Below are 19,826 nucleotides of genomic sequence, written 5' to 3'. Positions count from 1 at the left end.
TCTGTTAATATATATTGATATAAATAAATTACTGACTGCTTCGTGTTTCATTTTACATTTTGTGACCCTGCTGCGAGTTTTTTTTCGCAAACAAAGGCGTAATTATACATTAATCAATCGAACGAGTAATTCGCTTGAATGCAGTATTAGTCTTATTTCTCATTCAAATATACGGGAAAAATTGCTATTTAATTAATAGTCAATAATTCATTGCTGTTTAAAAAATTGTTAAATTCTATCTGAATTCAGTTAAAGAATATAGAAGTTCGATTTCTTTTTTTATGAAAAGATTTTTTCTTCAACGGAAATCGAGTGGAATCTTCCAGGAATATTGGGAGAGCTCGAGGAGTTCCGGGGTGGGAAAGATTGGTAGCACTGACTGGCTGGGTGAAGAGAAAGAGGTGCGGTGTTGCGTGACTGGCTGCGAGACGACCGAGAGCGTGTGTGTTTGTTGTGTTGTACAAATTTTTATTCTCCTTTCTCGGGAAGAAAAGACCGCACGTTTGGAAAAGAAAATGTCGTCGTACATCCAGGTTGCTGAGGACGAGGGCGACGAGCCGATAGAATTGCCTACAGAGGACGATAACACGCTCTTATTGACCACCGTGACCGCCCAGTTTCCCGGAACGTGTGGCCTGAAATACCGCAATCCCGAATCACGGACGATGCGCGGTATCCGTCTCGTTGACGGGCGTCTTCATCCGCCAGAAAATGGATGGGGCAAGGCAATTTACTTTTGTGTCTTTCCAAAAGGTGTTTATTTCATGGAAAATCTCCGTATATGCCCATTTCTCCCCTCTTTTTTTTGTTGCCCCAGAAATACTAATGCTACGATGAGACCAACTGCCCGTGGTTTTTGTTATATCGATTGACGCAAATTTGGTCTAAGCTATTAAAGCTCGAGAAGCGTTCAATGTGCTTCCGTTCTGTTATTTTTTTTTTCTTTTTCTTTCAGAGATGTCCGTCTATTCGATATTCTATTCTTGCCATCGGGCCGCGATGGATACTTCTTTTTTTTTTTTCATTAGTAACTTTTTTTCAAAATTTTATTCCCATCGGTAGTTGGTCTGAACTAATTCTATGAGCATCTCGTGTATATAATTTGGAATCCAGTACATGTGTTTGTGTTTATTATACTTGCAGTCAAAACATGAGGCTTTACTTTTACCAGTGCATGATTTTTCTATCAAAAAATGAAGTTTTCATCCGCGCAAAATCGATGAAATTCTATTATAGGTAGAGCCAGACAAATAGTACAAATTTATTTGTTACAACAGCAATTGTTAAAAATCAATGAAATAATGACGATCGAAGTAATTGTTTATAATATTTTACATTTTCTTTATTTCAACATCAAATACAATAACTACTTTTTTTTTAATAAAATGAAAGTTAAATGTAAGTATTCTAAAGCATGAAACTACTATTTGTGAACAGTATTGTAGAATTGGAATATTTGCATTTAATTATTATATTTTTAATAAGATTTTCGAAGTGTTCGGATCTCTTTATACATCATTTTTGTGGTAAATGATATTATGATACTAACATAAGCACATGTTGATATTTATCCAAATGCATTAACATTTACAGACACAGATAGTAATTATGTTTGTGTAAAGATATTTTCAGTGCACAGCCACAATAATAACTGTGTGTGTTTAGCTATATAAATGTCTGTTAATAAGAAATGAAGCTTGTTTACATCTATCTAACTTATATACATTAGTTATAAATATGTATATAGGTATGAATTTGCTATAATATGTTATATACATGTATATGTACATTACACAAACATTTACAGACACATAAGTTTTTTTATTATATTTTTTTTAGTAATAATTATTTGTACTGGATTTCGATATTTCTCTATTTCTCTCTCTTTCTCTCTCTTTTTTTTTTTATACATTGCAGTCACATTTAGTTTCTATATAAATAAAGTATATATAGAGTTTTGTATAAGAGTCAAATTTTGGAGAAGATTCTAATAAATAAAAAAAAGTTGGTAGACATGAACACTTATATCTTTTCAGAGAACAAACGTAAATCTGATGACAATTTGGAAAATTCCACAGCTAAGACTAAAAGAATGGAAACAAAGTTGCGTTGCACAGACTTGATCGTACTTGGTTTACCGTGGAAAACGACTGAGCAGAACTTGCGCGAGTATTTCGAAACATTTGGCGAAGTACTTATGGCCCAGGTGAGTTCTTTAGTTCTGTTCAGGCACTAACTTTACTAAAAAAAAACATTTTTTTTTTATTTTAATCTACAATCAACACTGACATGTAAATATTAAGGGTTAAAATTTATTAATCTCAAATTACGAAGAATCATACAAAATTTCTACCTAGGCTATTGAGTTCTCAGATTTGTATAATGAATTATATAAATGATAATACTAGTTCACTTATAATTCATTGTGATAATTTTGAAACTATCGATATGTGCTATGTATTATAAATGTTGCTAAGTCTTATCAAATATTGCTGCAGGTAAAGAAAGATGCTAAGTCTGGGCATAGCAAAGGATTTGGTTTTATTAGATTCGGAAGTTATGAATCCCAATTAAGATGCCTTGCACAGCGGCATATGATAGATGGTAGATGGTGCGATGTCAAGGTTCCCAACAGTAAGGTAAGAGCACTGATTTGTTTGATAATAAACGTTCGTTGTTTCTTCAGATATCTTGGAGTAGTTCCCAAATGCTTAAATACTTAACAATCGTTTAAAATCGAAATACATATATACAATATTTGCATGGGAATCATAGACCTGTACATACATTTTCTATGCACCGATGAATTACACAATCCAAACAATTTTCATTGCACAATTATTGTACATTTAGAAAAAAAAAAAATAATGATTTGAAAGGTTTAACATCTTTCAAACGTTATAAATTGTGTATGAAAATATTTTGCTGCTTTAGTTAACTTTTCGTGGACATAATAAATCCAATAAAATGTTCAATAATGTACACCATGTAGAAACTTTTCATGTATTTAAAACCTTGAAAACAGAAATATTGGATTTGTTGCTGCCAATGCAAGCAGTGAATAGTAAATCAATGTTTGCACAATTTATTTACAGTACATGGTATAATCGAATTTTATTCTCGCAGAGAATATTTGCATACATATTAGGTAAATGTTTCAACCAGTCATGTACAGGTTTAAGATGCATATTGTAGGGCATTAATTTGAACCATAAACTATAGTGCGAATTACAAGGAAAAAAGAACAATTGAGAAATCTGACTATGGCACAAACGTGAATAATACTTTGCTTTAGAAATTCTTTTTCTATTCTGAATCATTGCACAAGACTATAAGACAATTGATTTCCGCTTATAATCTTTGAATATCATCTTTATATATCTCTTTAGAACGTATATGGTGGTATAAATAGATGAATGTGTAGTCGATTTAAATGGTAAATTTATAAAGGTCAAGTGATAAATGTGCGTGAATGTTTAAATGAGTGTTATACAATGCAATGGGAGATACTTTAAGAAAGTGTTTGCGTGATCTTGTAAATAACATGGTATGTATGTTTGTGTCATTAAGTAGTGTGGAATTTACAAGTATGCTATGAGAGTACCACTGTCAGTTTTAAATAGATTCGAATGACTTAAAATTACATACCCAATTTACATGAAACTTAGAAGACAATTTGCAAGAGGCAAAGGTGCTGTTTTATAAATTTGGGTCTTAGTTACTTGCGAACTTTCGTGGAATTTTATGTAATGTATAAATGTTAGTTTGCTATAGATGTCTAAATTAAGTATTGTCGCGCCTTTAACTCTGAAACGATTTAGGGAAATTAATTTTTTTTTTTCATTATCAAAAGTATGTAATAATGGTAATAATGGGAGTGAATTTCAAACGATAAATATTCGAGTACCGCTAAATGTGTATTTTTCTTTTGGAGATGATAAACATTGTAATGGGTATGGTTTGCGTGACAGTGTGTGTAATTGGAAACCTTCCTCCACATGCGATATGTAACGTTACAAATTGTCGAACTTTTTTTAAGTGAGTTCTGAATTTTGCGAACAGAGGATACATTTAAACAGTTACTAAACATCGGGAGACAATAGAGTAGAATCTTTCCGTGCAATTGTCTCATGATGATATTCAGCATTACACGAGTAATAAATTAGTATAATAAAGATTTGTAACGTAGCGCCAAGTACGAAACACTAGTGTAAAGTACATAGATGAATGGAAATTGATAACGCTTGATGCCTAAAGATGTGCCGTTTTCAATCTACAGATCTTAACACAGTATATTCACACGATCCATTAGTATGTTATGATAGTTTTTAAATGTATGATGGTATGGTATGTGGAATGACAAAATTAAGGAACCTAAAGTATGTCGGTAGTGCTACGATGAGTGAGAGTGCGTATATGTGTATCAAACAATTATATAGATAAAATTGTATGTGATTGTCGAGGGCTGGTGTATCTGGTTGCAGAATATTGATGGCTTAATGATGGCTCGTCAGTATGATACGAGTAAACACAATGAATGCTACCGCCCTATACCGGTTCGTACGCCGAGTAATCGACGAGTACCTGTGACGAAACCGTATATCAACTTAAATGCACCCGATGCTGCTAATGCGCCTAGGTACGATTCGGAGTACGATTATAAAACCACGCATTACCCGTCGTACCCGCCCAACTATCCGTACGACGATAACAATAAATACAAGTACGAGGGGCAAAACTACAATGCCTACGAGAAACCTAACTATCCTTCCTACGAGGATCCTGGGTACGATACACGGAATTACATGGTCCAGCATGCACCCGCCGCGCCGAATTCCACCAGTTATCCGTCCGATGCTGAATACACAAGATATCCCAACTACGAAGGACGTGCCGTGTACCCAGTCATGGAGAATCCTGACTATGCGGAAAAAGGCAGATATAATTACGGTTACGATAGAAACTATTACGAGGCGGACGGCCGTTACGCGTCTACGGACTGTAGATACCCGTTGGATGTTCGATATCCAGACACCAGGCATGGCGACAATAGAATTCCGACTGATAGTAGAGAGGCTGATTGTAGATACCCGGTGGACAATCGTGATATGGATAGAAGATACGCGGTCGATGGTAGGGATTCTGATGGTAGATACGCGGTCGACAATAGAGAAGTTGAAGCTAGGTACCCACCGGACGGTAAGGAAGTGGATACCAGGTTTGCGGATACAGCAAGATATCCGGCCAAAGAGAACTATTATGACCGTTATTACAAGCACCGTCCATCGAGGGATCATCACGTCTCGGACACGTCAAGATACTGATGAGTCTTGTTACTATCGTAAATACATAAGTCACGGTTCAACGGGAATAGACATTCGCTCGAGTTTCTTCTCCGACTCGTTCGAGACACTTTTAAGCGACCAGCAAGTTGACTATGCGTTTTTAATCATTTGTTCTTATATCTGTACCGCGTATATATGTCTTTGATCTATCTGCAGTACAAGTTGTCTTGGTTGGAAGCGCACTGGTTTTTAATCATCTATTTGAATGGTAATTGTCAATCGTACGGAACGTAGTAGTATCCTTTTGAACGATTCGAATGAGAGTGGAATGGAGTTTTTACTCATCGAATTGAGAATTTTGACAGTTGTTACAAATCATAGTAGTTACGTGGCACGAGTAGAGATGTAAAAATCATATTATTCCCCTTGATTCGTGATCTCTGTTACAAATAGTAAAGAAAAAAAAAAAAAAAAAATATTGTCTGACATTAGCAATAGCTTCGAATAACTGTCTACATTTTATCAACTATTGTGCTTATTCAGTTTAAGATAATGTAATATATAGCATGAGATTTTACATCGAATATAAAAAGAAAGGACATGTTGTACAGATTTGTGCATGGATTTAAAGAGGCCATAGTGCTTAAGTGATACATATATATCATATATTATATATATATGTATGCACATATAAATTTACGGAGATCAAATGTAAATTGACCAGCCGTCACCTTTTTTCTGAAATCGATAAATTAGACATGTGTATTAAAGAATTTTCTATAAAACTTGACGTTAGTGCAGATTAGCTGGTATCGATTCAGGCATGTGTATTTCTTCTCATTTCTTTTTCTGCCATTCTTTTTAAGCAAACGACTGAAATAGAAATTTTATCGATATATTTGAATACGACAGTTTTATAATCTGATAGCGTTTAATGATAGAGTCGTGTGTGTTCTTTTTGATAAACGGACATTGTTGTAAATAATCATAATAATGATAGTAATAATGTGCACTGTACGCAAGTTTTACTGGATAAAAAAAAAAAACAAAACAAAACAAAACAAAACAATGTGAAAATCTGTTGTACATGATTGATTGATTGTGCGTTTGTGCGTAGGAGGGAATGATTCATCAAGTACCCTGCAAGGTATTCGTGGGACGCTGTACAGAAGACCTAACTGCTGATGATCTGCGTGACTATTTCTCCAAATATGGCGAAGTGACGGACGTGTTCATCCCAAAACCTTTCCGTGCATTTTCATTTGTTACTTTCTTAGATCCCGAGGTAGCCCAGTCCCTGTGTGGGGAGGATCACATAATAAAAGGAGTATCGGTACACGTGTCAAACGCCGCGCCGAAGTCCGAGGGCAACAATAAGAATTTCAATAATCAAATGAACTTGAACATGCGTAGAGGCGCCCCAGGCCCTGCCGAGAATAACGTGCAGGGAACCTATCAGGGTAACAGATACATGGGCCACTCTGGTAATAATATGGGCCCAAACGGTTGGAACAATCCAGGGAATCGTGGCAACCTGGATATGCCTAATCTCCAAGCTCTGGGCATTACTGGACAAAATAACGGCGGCGGTGGCGGCGGCGGTATGTCTAATCCATTGGCGATGGGAGGTATAAATCTGTCCGCGTTACCTGTCAATCCTGCACTGGTTGCCGCTGCCCTGAACCAAGCATCTTGGGGTCTGATCGGTAACTTGCAGAATCAGGGAAACGATCAGGGCTATTCGAACCAGCCTGGCCCACCTGGTCAACCGCCTTCAGGCAACAATAGTATTGGTAACAGTGGAAACTCTGGCTTTCTCAGTTGGATGAATCAGGGTGGAGGTGATGGTAATACAGGCAATCCCGGAACAGGTGGACCAGGCCCGAATAATCCGAACGCGTCCCAAGGTGCTTGGCAGAATCATCCCGGACAGCGTGATCAGAAGTCAAATACCTTTCTCAAGTACGAGTAAGCTGCGTGGAGGAGCATCCGAGTGTAGTCGTGGAAAGCGGCGAATCCGTTCCTTTGATCACGACACGTTAACCAGCGGCAAAGGTCTAGGCAACTGTATGTAGGTACAAAGTAAACAATTTGTAAATTAGAACCAAAAACCTCCGTCGATGAGGAACGGGTTCTTCGACTCCCTGGATTCGATGAGCTGCGTTTAAATTCAATTTCTTACGGTCACGTGATTAACAGTGTACTCCGTCGAGTATCAACAGTAACAGACAGTACCTTCTTTTATCTTTGCACGTCACAATGTATTTCCGACCCTGATTCACTTTTCTTACCGACTTGAACAGAAACTAGCACAATTCCTTTCTCGGGAACGACAGACAGAAGTGCGTGTTAGAGGACGGATAGCTTCGATCATCTGAACGTGCATACTAATTGTATGATCTCATTTCAAGCGTGCGGTCTAGCCAACTCAGAGATAATTACTGTATTGGAATGATGTTGATGATAATGATAATGATGATGATGATAATGATGATGATGATGATGATGATGATGATGATGATGGTGGTGATGATGATTATGAATGTGTCGTTGGAGAAAAAGAACGAGATTTATTGTAACGACGTACGTATATATACTTATGTTTATTTAAAGTTTCGTGCCGTGTGTTAAATGTGTAATTGAGAATTAACCAAGGATTTAGCGCGTTCACATTTCTTAGAGTCTTTAGAACGTGAGAAGTTAAGAACTTTTGGATCGTTGTGTGTAAAGTCGCCAGATTAATCTTGATCTTCTTAATCGTGCACCGGTGATTAAAAGTTTTAAGTTCTAAGATTGCGTGCGGTCGAGGAACTTATCACGTGTGTCAATGCCACTTGTGCTATTCATTTTAATCCAGTTATCACCAGCAATTATAAACCTTTTCGATTATTATTATACTGTGATTCATCTCGAAGATAAAATATTTACGGCTACGAGGGTAAGAGAAAGAAATAGTCGATAAGAAAGGTTAGACAAATGATTAAACCTAAACGTTCGTTTTCGATTCGCTTGTTCGATCGATTGCATAATACATTTTTTTTATTAGTATACGAATCTAGAGTTTTGGTTTGTATAGAAAGAATATTATTGTAACTAGTTCCTGCTGAAATTAGACTCTTTGTTTCAACTGAAAAAAAAAAACAAAGCCTCTAAGGCGAAAAGAAATTGGAATTTTTGGATGTTTTCAGTTTTGTTTCAGTGTACATTTACCTTGTCGTACGTTAGATGAAATTGATTTTTACATATTAGTTTCTTTTTTATTTGTTGTCTTTTTAACTATCTTGTAATCGCTATTACAAGTCAAACAAATCTTGGTCGTTTCTTTATTATTTCTTTTTTTTTCTTTCTTTTTTTAAGAGACAGGAATGCAACTCGTTTGAAGTAAAGGTAATGTTTGTTTTGCGTGAAGGATATGGATGTATAGAGCGCATAAGTGTGAAGTCGTTGCAGTTGCATGCAGATTGATCGCAGCTACCCGAGATTTAAAATGCCATTAATTCTAGAGAAATTTCGCCTTAAAAACGTTTCTAGTGCGTGCACACGAACGATTCATGTGAGAACTGTGTTTTACATTGAGTATGATGGATGATGCGTCCAAAAGTTCATTGATTGGTTGCGTGTGAAAGGTGGCATTTCGAATCGACTTGATTTTCTCATTTCAGTCCATGTGTTTAAAGACTCTAATTGAGCAAAGTGTGTTACAAGTTTTTGGCATGCTTTTGCATAAAGGAATTTTCCAAACAAATTGACAAAGAAAAGAGTAACTTAACGTATTGAGAGTCAAGTATTTATTTTCCAAAGATCATAATGAATCATTTCATTCATGATGCACGATTATAGTCAATAACTCCTATATAGTTGAAGTTGAAGAAAGGAAGTGCAGAGTTATCACTCTAATTACAGCATTAACCATACGCTACACTGAAATTAATCTAGGTCGACTATTTCAGACTAATAATTATGAGTACACATTATAAAAGAATATAAATGAATTCTCAGAAAGGTACATCTGTGTTGTTGTGCTTTCTGTGCATTGCATTATTATAGAACTCTCATTAATATTTCCTACTTGACGTGCATACAATTTTACCAATTATTATCACTAGTGCGAGTGTTTAATCAGTGAAGTTATATTATGGTTATAAAGAAGACCGTTTACACCGTGTATCCTTAAAATATTTTACCAAACTGTGCGACTATGTATATGCTCCTTATATTGTAAACATAGAAAAGCATCATCTGAACAAGACTACAGCAAATGCCAATCATATTGATACAGGCAACTATGTTTTGGAAGTCAGTATATGTCATTTTGATCACTCAGAAGTCGTTTTTACAAATAATAGTACATGGAGCGCAGATTGGTGAAATATTTTAAGAACATCCAGCTCCTCATGCTTCTAAGAGTATAAAATTTCTTATACCAGAATAGGAAAATCATATTATAATCGATGTAGATTGGATTGTTTTACCTCATGTCTCTCTCTTCTCTCTCTCTCTCTCTCTCTCTCTCTCTCTGTGCGTGTGTGTGTGTGCGCGTATGGCGGTTGAATGTATTTGTTAATGGTCGTCTCAGAACTACAGGCGTGAAAGTTTAATCGAGAAGTGATTTTGCTGTTTAATGATAAGAACATATATGTATCTGATGCAAAAGAGAAAAAAGAAACTTACGTGTTGATATGATGAGTGAGTATAACAATTGTGAGGCGAGCGATAATTAATTGCGAAAATAATATTTTATGGATGGGACACAGTCGTTTATTGAATGCCTGATATATGCTATATACATAAATATATATATATATATGCGTATATATACATTATATATACACACATATATACATATATATATATATATCTTTATTGATCCAGAATGTTTATACATAATGTAAAGAGAACATTGATGGAAAGTGCGTCGAGTTTATTTATTGACGTCCTGCTGTAAATGATAACCGATATACAAAGACTGTAGTTTAAGACAACTTTTAACAGACATTAGAACCGTTTCTAGCTCATTATTATAGCTGGCTGATCTATTTCAAATCGTTTGCGACTATCGAATACATTCTAACTTTCTGTAGAGATTCAGCGGGTTCGTTTTGTACAATTGTTTATACCGAAATAAATTTTGATTGAAAGAGCTGTAAAATTTTCGTCAAATACTTTCTCTGAACAATACTTACGAGTTAGTTGAAAATAACTGTTGCTCAAAAGATGCCTTTGCGAAACGATTTGAAAATGATCCACGAAGTGTGTAAATATACGTAAGGAGCATTAATGTCGTTCGTGAACGTTATAAATTTTGTTGTAGGCAGTTCTATTGTAAATTATAATGAAGATTGTGTTTTAAATGAGATACCGAGTGATCACGATCGATAACATCAAGTTTTGTCATGTGAGAATGTTATTTTGATAGGTGGTAGAGATTGATTCTTATTACATAAGTTCATTACAGAATGATTAAAAACTGATACACTGGTAATAGTTTATTTACACTCTTTAAACTCCTTCATTGGACCGCTTGTTATTTACCTACTTCTAAGTTCGACCAATACCGTGTGTGGTATTAGAAAATTTTACAAATATGGCAGACTAATTTAATTCATTTATTCTCGTACGTTTCACCTGCTAAGTATAGGTTGCAAAATAATACATGATATCGGTCGAAACACGAAACAACATTTTATATATTCCTACTTTGTCTACTTATTTTCTTCTTTGCTAAATAGTCGTATAATGCATACGTCTTTCACCCGAAGTTAACGACACTCACGGTCAAACAACTTTCTTTTACTCGTTGGAGAGCTACTCGCATATCTCTCACACATAATCAAATCTATTTCTGAGCCAATACTTTCTATATTTGAATGCTAATATATGCTATTACTTGTTACTGGATGGTCCAAATAACTGGAATCGCTCAGATAATATTGATTTAGACGAAAATTGCAAGATTCAAAGAACTATATGTAATGCATTTAGTGACAAATTTGTTGTATCTCTTGCAGTTTTCAAAATATCAAAATCATTATCTTCCGAGTTTTTTTGTGAGAAAACCTGTAGACAATGCTGTATCAAATTTGACCATATATAAGGAGCAGAACTTTCAAACCAATTCAACCATTTTTTACTAAAAGTTCAGTCCAAGTTAGAAACATTAGGCAAATTATACCAAGCACCTAATTTAGAAAAATGGTTAATGGTTGAGTGTGTTTGGAAGTCATATAATTTATGTCTAATCGCATTATTACAGAAATATTGTGGTATGTTCTTTGAACTTTCGCGATCCATGTTTCTACGCATGTTATTCGAAGCTGCGTGTAAACAATGTTCAGTTGGAGTATTCTTTCATCTTAATCAAAGTCTGAATAACTATGCACCTTCAGACCCTAACGAAGTCAATTGCAGCGTTAATCACACTTTGGAAGAACATTCCAACTGAAAATTTTAAGTCCTGAAAGCCACAAGAGATAGAGAAACGTTAAATATCATATTGGTCCAGTTTGGTCCTAAAGACTCAACATGAATTGCGTGAACCGGCTATTACACGCATAATATTTTTAATCCTACATTTTACTACTTTGTGAAACGACAACGAGGGGAAGGGGGAATGAGTGAGTGGTTCTACGCACTGAATCACACCGAGTGGAAGCATTTGTGAGTTACACAATACAGATTACCGTCCATTCGATGAATGAAGGTGATGCTTATGATGATGATGATTATTATGATTATGATTATGATGATGATGATGATGATGATGGTGGTGGTGGCAGTGATAGTGATGATTATATGATGATGAGGATGTTGATGATGAATAATGGTGATGAGGTTGAGATTGAGGATGAATATGATGATGAGGATGATGACTGGAAGTAGACGAGAGGCATGGAAGCGTCCGCTGAACTTCGAAACAGGTGATTACGAACTGAAATTATTTCTTACATAATACGAGTTTTGCGTCATTGAAATTCAAACATTCTTACGCAAGGTCATTCAATATACGAAACTTTTCATTTTTTATGATCCTGCTATTACTTCATCATGTCCGACCATTGCCCAATTTTGTTGAATGGCTAGTGATTAATACTATCGCTAACACGCGATTGCCAAGTGAAAAATAGTGCTTTATTGGCTTTTTTTTTTATATCGATTACTTAACATATCGATATGTATTGCTTTGTATTACGTTGATCCTTCTTGTTAAATAAGTCGATCGTTGAATTCATAGTCGTCCATTGCTCGTTCATCTGTTTATTTTTTATATTCAATCGCTTCTCGTTGACTTATTTCCCCTCGAAGAGTTATTCAATCGCTTGTTTAAATAAAAAGGAATAAAGATTTCAATGCCGTATTTGCACTTTGTATTTGAATATTCAGCGCTTGGAATTGAACAGTTCTTCGAGCAAAGGTATCCTTAACGTCTCACGTTGCACGCATTTAATTGTAATCAGCAACTTGAGAAAGATGACAATGAAAATGCATTAAGATAGGCAATAAAATGTATTAAAAAGTTACCTGTAAAGTACAGACAGACAAACGCGCTGAAATTAAACCCATTTTCTTTCTACATTAAATATAATTAAATTTATAGATTAATATTCCGCCGGACGAATATTAATTATGTATGGTTCTGTTTAACAGCTCAGTTGAATGAACTGCACTTTATAAATTCAAGAAGACTGATGTTTTGCAACTTGTTGCAACTAATAACAAAGAAAATGAACAAGAAAAATATGGTTAAAAGCATAAAAGTGAAACAGCAAGTACCAGAATACATGGCAAAAACTGGATGCGAGTAAGTTTGTAAATAACAACAAAATAAATATTTATAACAGTCTGTAATGGCTGTCGTTTCTTCAGAAAGTTTAATTTTTCTGTGTTTTTGTTTCCAGACGATGCTCATCGCCACATCTAATTTTCGTACTGACGAGGCACAGAATTGTATTGATATTGTCTAAATACGGAAGCTCTACCGAATTATTTTTTGATACCTTGTTTCTATGTTTAAAATCATCAGTATTAAGCGGTGCAATGTTTACATGAAAAGCAGCAGCGATATTGGGACAGAATTGCGTTATTAAAAACAAGAAATTATTGAAACAGATTCCTCAATATATAATCATTTCGTTGGTTATTATACATATGTCATGTAACAATATGTTCAATACTATAACAATGTACGCGTGCTTTCACGTTTCGATATATATGTATATCAATAAGCGGGAACTTTCCGAAGGCGTATATTATACGTCTTTCGAAATTCAAAAGATTAATTTATAAATTACATTTTTATATGTTTTCTATATTAGCATACACCGTAAATGCATAAAATCTACTGTCTAGTTATTATATTATACTTTGCAAATTCCTCATTGAAGAAGACTCCCTATTAAATTAAAGATAGTTCGTTTAGCATTTGATAGATGCTAATATTAAATAATAAATACATATAATTTTCATACAGAAATTCGTTGAATTTCATACAAAAGACAATGAAGAAGATAGTAGACTGATTATATAAATTATAATTTAATGGTAAGTGTAGATAATATTTTTCACAGGAAGAGAAAAGAATAACGATTCGGTGATACTTAGCGTGTTTGGGTTTATTTTCGGATTAATAGTATGGTGCTTTGATTCATAATAAATCTCATTGTTAATAACGCCAGTACAACAGAATTTTATTAAGTTTTTAATGTTTACGTTTTACACTACATGTATTTGGTAATTTTTATTAAGTAAAAAGTTTACAAATCAATCTATAATATCGATTTTATTTACCATAAGTTTTCATACACTTTAATAAATGTAAGTAATCGGTAAGTAAGTTTATCAGTTCTCCCAAATTTTATCAGATTCAATGAAATAGATAAGCTGAACGTTTTTATCCAAATAGAAAAAATGAAATGAAATAGTATATTGAACTTACAAGTAACGCGTAAAAGAAAATCCACAAATTGAAAAAAATGCTAAAGAATAAATTAATGCGGTTCACAATGTTGTTATTCGATCACATTAAAGTTTAAATATACTGTTATTAGAAGTATATTAAGGTTTTCTTTCTTTCGAAAGTTAAATGTCCCAAATTATTCTATTGAAAGCGGCTTTGTACGAACTTCATGGTATTCATAAGGCAGTACAGTTTGTCGTAACGGAAACGTTCGACGCTAACTATAGAAATTAAACAAACATGAGATGATTAAGCATAAAAAAACTTGAGAGTTCAATGAAATCGAATGTAAGCTACTTTTTTTTAATGTTTAGTATGTTATTTTGAGTGAAAATACATTCTTTCAAGTTGTATCAGTATATCAATGTAATGACAGTATAATTATGCGATAAAGGAAGACTGTATGGAATGTACGGTAGATAATGACCTTCTACTTATTAAATTTTCGGAATCCTCAAGGTAGAGGCCTCTACAAGGTTATATTCTAATACACGAAATTTTCACTTTCATCTATAAAATCATGTCGACAGAAATACATAGAGCCATTAGAAGATGTTTTATTACGATTATTTTGTCGGTTAAAAGTTTTTTCGATGAAACGTTCGTGCATTACGATGGATTCAAGTTTGAATTGTTTAATAGCATTTTAATAAAATTTATCAATTAAGAAATTTTCAGATTAAATTCAGTTTCATTGTTACAAGATTATATAAAAAGAATTATGTTCTTGTACTTTGATCAGTTATCGATGGCGCACAAACATTTATGCACATAGGTGAGACTGACAAAGCTAATACATACATTGACGAGGTAGAGTAAATGAACAAACAACGGGTTTGGCTTATTGTGAAGTGTTAACGACTGCTCGTGACGTTGCTGACTTGGTATAGCTGATTCACGGAAGGCTCTCACCCCACCACTTGTTCACCTACGCAAACCTCGAAAGTGGCGGACGCAGAAGAGTCGAGACCGTTGTCCAGGACGGTGAAATTTTTGTTGATCTCGCTTATTTGGAAGAATGGCGCCAGCAATCAGTAAATTCGCGACAAAACGCGCGATAGCTGGTGCATGTGCTCTATCTGCGTTAATATGGATCCTAAAAAGAAGAGGCAGGAAACAGATCGTCAAGAACAAGTAAACTATGCGCACACATATACACGATTCTCGACTAATCGTTGAAATATTGGATACTCACTTGTTTGTTTCTTACAGAAACGTGTGGCCCGTCCATGACATTCAGTATGTTATTAAACAGGTAATAATGAAAAAAACTCTTTATAACTAAACGAGCTGTAGTGGTTAATTATAAAAATAATATATTTATTAGGAAAAGCCAAAGGGTCCAAAAGCTTATGTTAACAAAAGGTTTTTCAAGCAACTACGTCAGTTGCTTGGAATTGGCATACCTTCGATTGTATCAGCTGAATTTGGATTTGTTGTTCTGGTTGCGACATCACTGGTTGCAAGATCTCTCTGTGACCTTTGGATGATTAATATAAGCACTTTGATCGAATCGTATGTAATATTTCTTATCAGCATTGATAAAATTACATGAGTCATATCAAAATTTTGCAGGTTATGCTTTTTTTTTTTTTAGGTCAATCGTTAATATGGATACATCCTTATTTAAAAAGCGTCTGATTAAGTTTTTGGCTGTATTGCCTCTGGTAAGTGGATGTGTTTGGTGAATGATCAGGCTACAGTTGCTTTCATAGGCTGCTAATCAAATTTTTTCGTTCAGGCTGCCAAGCAGCTATATTTTCTTACCAATTGGAAGAAATTATTGATATGATCTTCCATGATTATATTTATTTAGATATCTGTTGTGAACAACGTACTGAAATATGGTATATACGAAATGAAGTTGAGGTTGCGTACAAATATCACGCGAGACTTACTGGATCAGTATCTTAAGTAAGTTAAACACAATGCTTCTGTATCGATTAAAACAAGTTATGACAATTAAGCAAGTCAATTGCATATGCACATGCTTACTATAAAACCATGACTTGCAAAGTATTACGCAAGAAACGATCGACAAAAAAATGTTATTACACTTTTGTATTGCACTTCCAGGATAATTTAAATGCAATTAACGTTTCTAATTATTGCAGGAGTTTTACGTACTACAAGATGAGCAATTTAGATAGCCGAATAGCAAATCCAGATCAGCTTCTGACTACCGACGTCGACAAATTTTGCGACAGCTGCACAGATCTCTACAGCAACGTCGCAAAACCGTTACTGGATATTTTTATCTATGTATACAGGCTCACAACAAATCTTGGCGGGCAGGTGTGTTAAGTATATGTTTATTATATATCCGTTCACATTGTTTAATGTATGTCATGTTTTACAGACACCAGTATTTATGCTCTCGTACCTCGTTTTCGCTGGTATTGTACTAACCCATCTCCGTAAGCCTATTGGTCCAATGACAGTAAAAGAACAACGACTTGAAGGCGAATATCGTCATATCAATTCACGGTTAATCACAAATTCCGAGGAAATCGCATTTTATCAAGGAAATAATAGAGAAAAATTAACTTTATTAGCTAGCTTCCATAAATTGGTAAATGGCCGATGATGTGCATTAACACGTTCGCTACCATTATTCGATATATTTGTAGTAATCTGATTCAATATAGTGCATGCTTTTAATCTTGTAGGAATTAAATATAGTGAATAATCCAACTGAATATTTTCAATGTGATATTCTACATAATGTGACAATAGTAGACAGTCCAGCCTTAATTTGTTTATGCGGATATAAAATAGGTAATAGGAAACTGTTACGAGAATCAGTGCGTCACAGACATAGGACGTGTGGTAGTAAACGTGTTAAGCAGTTTTTAAATACTTAACGCCTGTCAATATAATATAATAACAATGTTTTCCGTAGGTGACGCATCTACGCAAGTGTTTGGAGTTTAAAACTCTTATAGGAGTAATAGATAATTTCATTGGCAAATGTGAGCTTCAATATTCATCAGTGTGTAATTACTTATCGATCATGACAATAAATTTTTATTACAACCTTTCTATTTTAGATATGGCAACAATAGTTGGTTTCTATGCAGTAAGCATACCATTCTTTCAAAAAGATCATCATATATTGTCGGGAACTCCCGATCATCGATTTAAGAGTTATTATACTTACGGCCGAATGTTAGTAAAACTGGCTGAAGCTATAGGCAGATTAGTTTTAGCTGGCAGAGAAATGACACGGCTGGCAGGATTTACAGCGAGAGTCATGGAATTAAAAGTTGTTCTCGATGACTTGAACTCAGGAAAATATACAAGGACAATGATTTCCGACTTTAAAGACGAACCAATTGGAAGTCCAGGCGAAGGAAAAATCGTGACTAGGGATAACGTTATATGTTTCGATCGCGTGCCATTGATAACACCGAACGGAGATATCCTTATCAGAGAACTGTCGTTTCAAGTAAAATCTGGAATGAATGTATTGGTATGCGGGCCAAACGGTTGTGGAAAGAGTTCACTTTTCAGAATTCTTGGAGAGGTAAATTATTATATTTTTTAAACAATGATTACATCTTATTTATATGCAAATTCGTAACTGTATGAAACTCTTGAAACAGTTGTGGCCAGTTTGGAGCGGAACAGTTACGAAACCACCGCGTGGAAAATTATTTTACATTCCGCAACGTCCATATATGACTTTGGGAACTCTAAGAGATCAAGTAATTTATCCGCATACAAAGGAAGAAATGGTAAGACGCGGACAAATGACGGATGACGACCTGAAAAAGTTACTGGATTTAGTTCAGTTGAGCCACCTTCTGGAAAGAGAGAATGTTACGAATACCGAGGGACAAGGTTGGGATGTTGTAGCCGATTGGATGGATGTCTTATCAGGTGGCGAAAAGCAACGTATAGCGGTAATATTTTTTTTTTTTTTTCGTACTTATCCATAATAATAGTGTACGTGCTGCAATATATTTTATGATCTTAATTGTGATCAACATTTTTATATAGATGGCTCGATTGTTCTATCACAAACCACAGTTTGCGATTTTGGATGAATGTACGAGCGCCGTAAGCGTTGACGTCGAAGATTCTATGTATTCATACTGTAAGGAGGCAAATATTACTTTATTTACAGTTTCACATCGGCGATCGCTTTGGAAACATCACGAGGTATAGTGATATTAACTTTTTTTTTTTATTTATTTTATTAAATGTTTGAAATGTCTAATTTTTATTTTTCTCTCAGTATTATTTACAAATGGACGGAAGGGGAAGTTACGAATTCAAAGATATCGAGGCGGATACGGAAGAATTTGGATCGTGAATTTTTGTGTCCCTTGCGTTTGATGATACTTACCAAAATGCAAGGGACGCATATATTATATTCTAATAATTAAAATAATTCACTGTCAAATCCATATTTGACAACATATGCAGTGTACAGCACTATGTATGTATTATATGTATTCTGTTATTAGAATTGCACAAATTTACGAGTATTGTGTATATTAATATTTTAAATGTAGTGCATAATAACTGTATATTTTGATATCAATGTTTTTTTATAAAATACGATGAAAACGTGAAACCGTTACCAGGACACTGCGACATAGGCCTTAATATAATTGACATGTTTTTACAATTATACTTAAATGTTATAATGTATCAATACATGTTCTTCCAGTACTGTCAAGAAGGGAAGTAGAGGAATATCATTTTTTGGGGTGTTACATTAAGCTATTATTCAACTAAAGCAACGTATTTTTGATACTTAACAATTTTTCACCATTTCGTACAACCTGTACCAGTAGTGAATGTTAAATGTATCTGGTTCATTGCAAAATTTAGTGCAAAAGCGCGCGCGCGCGCGCACATATATATGCATCCACATATTCACATGCGACATACATGTATATGAAAGAAAATGTAGTTAAAATCATTTTCTACTTTAAGGATATACTTGTGATTTGTTATGTGTAGATCACATTAAATAGGCATCGCCAGAGCATATAGTATTTGATTGCTGGTCAATAAGAATGTGTAATAAAATTAACAATGATGAAAAACTAAAAGACTAAAATATATAAAAAAAAACGTTTATTCATATCCTAATATTACGTTATTTTTCAGGTCTTCGATTTATCCTTAAAGTATCCTTATAGTATTTATAAAGAAATAAATTGTTAAATTTAAAAAGATATCAATACTTTATAGTTACGTTGGTCGACTAAGGCTCGGTAAAATATACTTTTCAACCAGTAAATAGTAAACAATTTATTTTCAAGTCTGGCGTGCTATTTTAAAAATATTTAGAATATATTAATAGTATCATTATAAAAACATGAACATTGTTTTAAATTCTTTCAGATTGGAAGTATACCATTTTAGAGGCTTTATTTTACGTACATTTGCTTAGTGTCCGTTGTGCAAAATCGTATTCCAAATATTTCAACTTCAAACATCAACTAGCTTTACAAATAAACGCGCGCATTGTTCAAATACGAATGGCGTTCGGTCGTTTTCGATCCGCCATGTTCGTTGACCGTTGATCGGTTGGGAAGCTCGGCCGGGTCTGCGAACCTAGCAGAAGTCCG

General features: G+C 34.4%; 2 protein-coding genes across 8 annotated transcripts; both read left to right on the top strand.

Moving 5' to 3' along the window:
• Positions 1 to 396: 396 nt before the first annotated feature.
• On the top strand, positions 397 to 13,967 carry LOC122404112 (TAR DNA-binding protein 43). Of its 6 annotated transcripts, none has more exons than XR_006259689.1 (6): positions 397 to 753; positions 2,037 to 2,206; positions 2,499 to 2,639; positions 6,403 to 7,078; positions 7,157 to 12,202; positions 12,930 to 13,063. XR_006259689.1 is itself a non-coding variant. In XM_043408033.1 (6 exons), the coding sequence occupies exons 1-6, from the start codon at positions 516 to 518 to the stop codon at positions 13,329 to 13,331; spliced, it is 1,338 nt and encodes a 445-aa protein (XP_043263968.1). In that variant the 5' UTR covers positions 397 to 515; the 3' UTR covers positions 13,332 to 13,967. The 6 variants fall into 6 exon arrangements, 3 of the variants coding, with proteins under 3 accessions (XP_043263968.1, XP_043263952.1, XP_043263961.1); XM_043408033.1 differs by lacking the exon at positions 7,157 to 12,202 and adding an exon at positions 13,181 to 13,967 and having other exon boundaries at positions 6,403 to 6,886; positions 12,930 to 13,083; XR_006259682.1 differs by having other exon boundaries at positions 6,403 to 12,202.
• An 873-nt stretch (positions 13,968 to 14,840) lies between these two features.
• On the top strand, positions 14,841 to 19,301 carry LOC122404104 (ATP-binding cassette sub-family D member 3). Of its 2 annotated transcripts, XR_006259681.1 has the most exons (13): positions 14,841 to 15,372; positions 15,451 to 15,493; positions 15,566 to 15,753; positions 15,836 to 15,905; positions 16,055 to 16,152; positions 16,353 to 16,533; positions 16,598 to 16,810; positions 17,141 to 17,210; positions 17,289 to 17,764; positions 17,844 to 18,143; positions 18,241 to 18,402; positions 18,479 to 18,682; positions 18,917 to 19,301. XR_006259681.1 is itself a non-coding variant. In XM_043408001.1 (12 exons), exons 1-12 carry the CDS (start codon positions 15,257 to 15,259, stop codon positions 18,554 to 18,556), a joined length of 1,995 nt encoding a protein of 664 aa, XP_043263936.1. In that variant the 5' UTR covers positions 14,841 to 15,256; the 3' UTR covers positions 18,557 to 19,301. The 2 variants fall into 2 exon arrangements, 1 of the variants encoding a protein (XP_043263936.1); XM_043408001.1 differs by having other exon boundaries at positions 18,479 to 19,301.
• Positions 19,302 to 19,826: the final 525 nt, after the last annotated feature.

The sequence above is a fragment of the Colletes gigas genome, unplaced genomic scaffold, assembly GCF_013123115.1.
Source record: "Colletes gigas isolate AHSC1104 unplaced genomic scaffold, ASM1312311v1 Colletes_gigas_Sc00002, whole genome shotgun sequence".
NCBI lineage: Eukaryota > Metazoa > Arthropoda > Insecta > Hymenoptera > Colletidae > Colletes > Colletes gigas.
Note: the sequence above shows the minus strand (reverse complement) of the source record. Positions and strands in the feature narration are given on the sequence as shown.

What these genes read in the sequence shown, in the direction of transcription:
- LOC122404112 (XM_043408017.1), top strand. Translation starts at nt 516, where the DNA reads ATGTCGTCGTACATCCAGGTTGCTGAGGACGAGGGCGACGAGCCGATA. An exon ending in CTTTTGTGTCTTTCCAAAAG is followed by an intron (nt 754 to 2,036) that starts GTGTTTATTTCA and finishes ATATCTTTTCAG; the next exon opens with AGAACAAACGTAAATCTGAT. An exon ending in GCGAAGTACTTATGGCCCAG is followed by an intron (nt 2,207 to 2,498) that starts GTGAGTTCTTTA and finishes ATATTGCTGCAG; the next exon opens with GTAAAGAAAGATGCTAAGTC.
- LOC122404104 (XM_043408001.1), top strand. Translation starts at nt 15,257, where the DNA reads ATGGCGCCAGCAATCAGTAAATTCGCGACAAAACGCGCGATAGCTGGT. An exon ending in AGATAATTTCATTGGCAAAT is followed by an intron (nt 17,211 to 17,288) that starts GTGAGCTTCAAT and finishes TTTCTATTTTAG; the next exon opens with ATATGGCAACAATAGTTGGT. An exon ending in GCGAAAAGCAACGTATAGCG is followed by an intron (nt 18,144 to 18,240) that starts GTAATATTTTTT and finishes ATTTTTATATAG; the next exon opens with ATGGCTCGATTGTTCTATCA.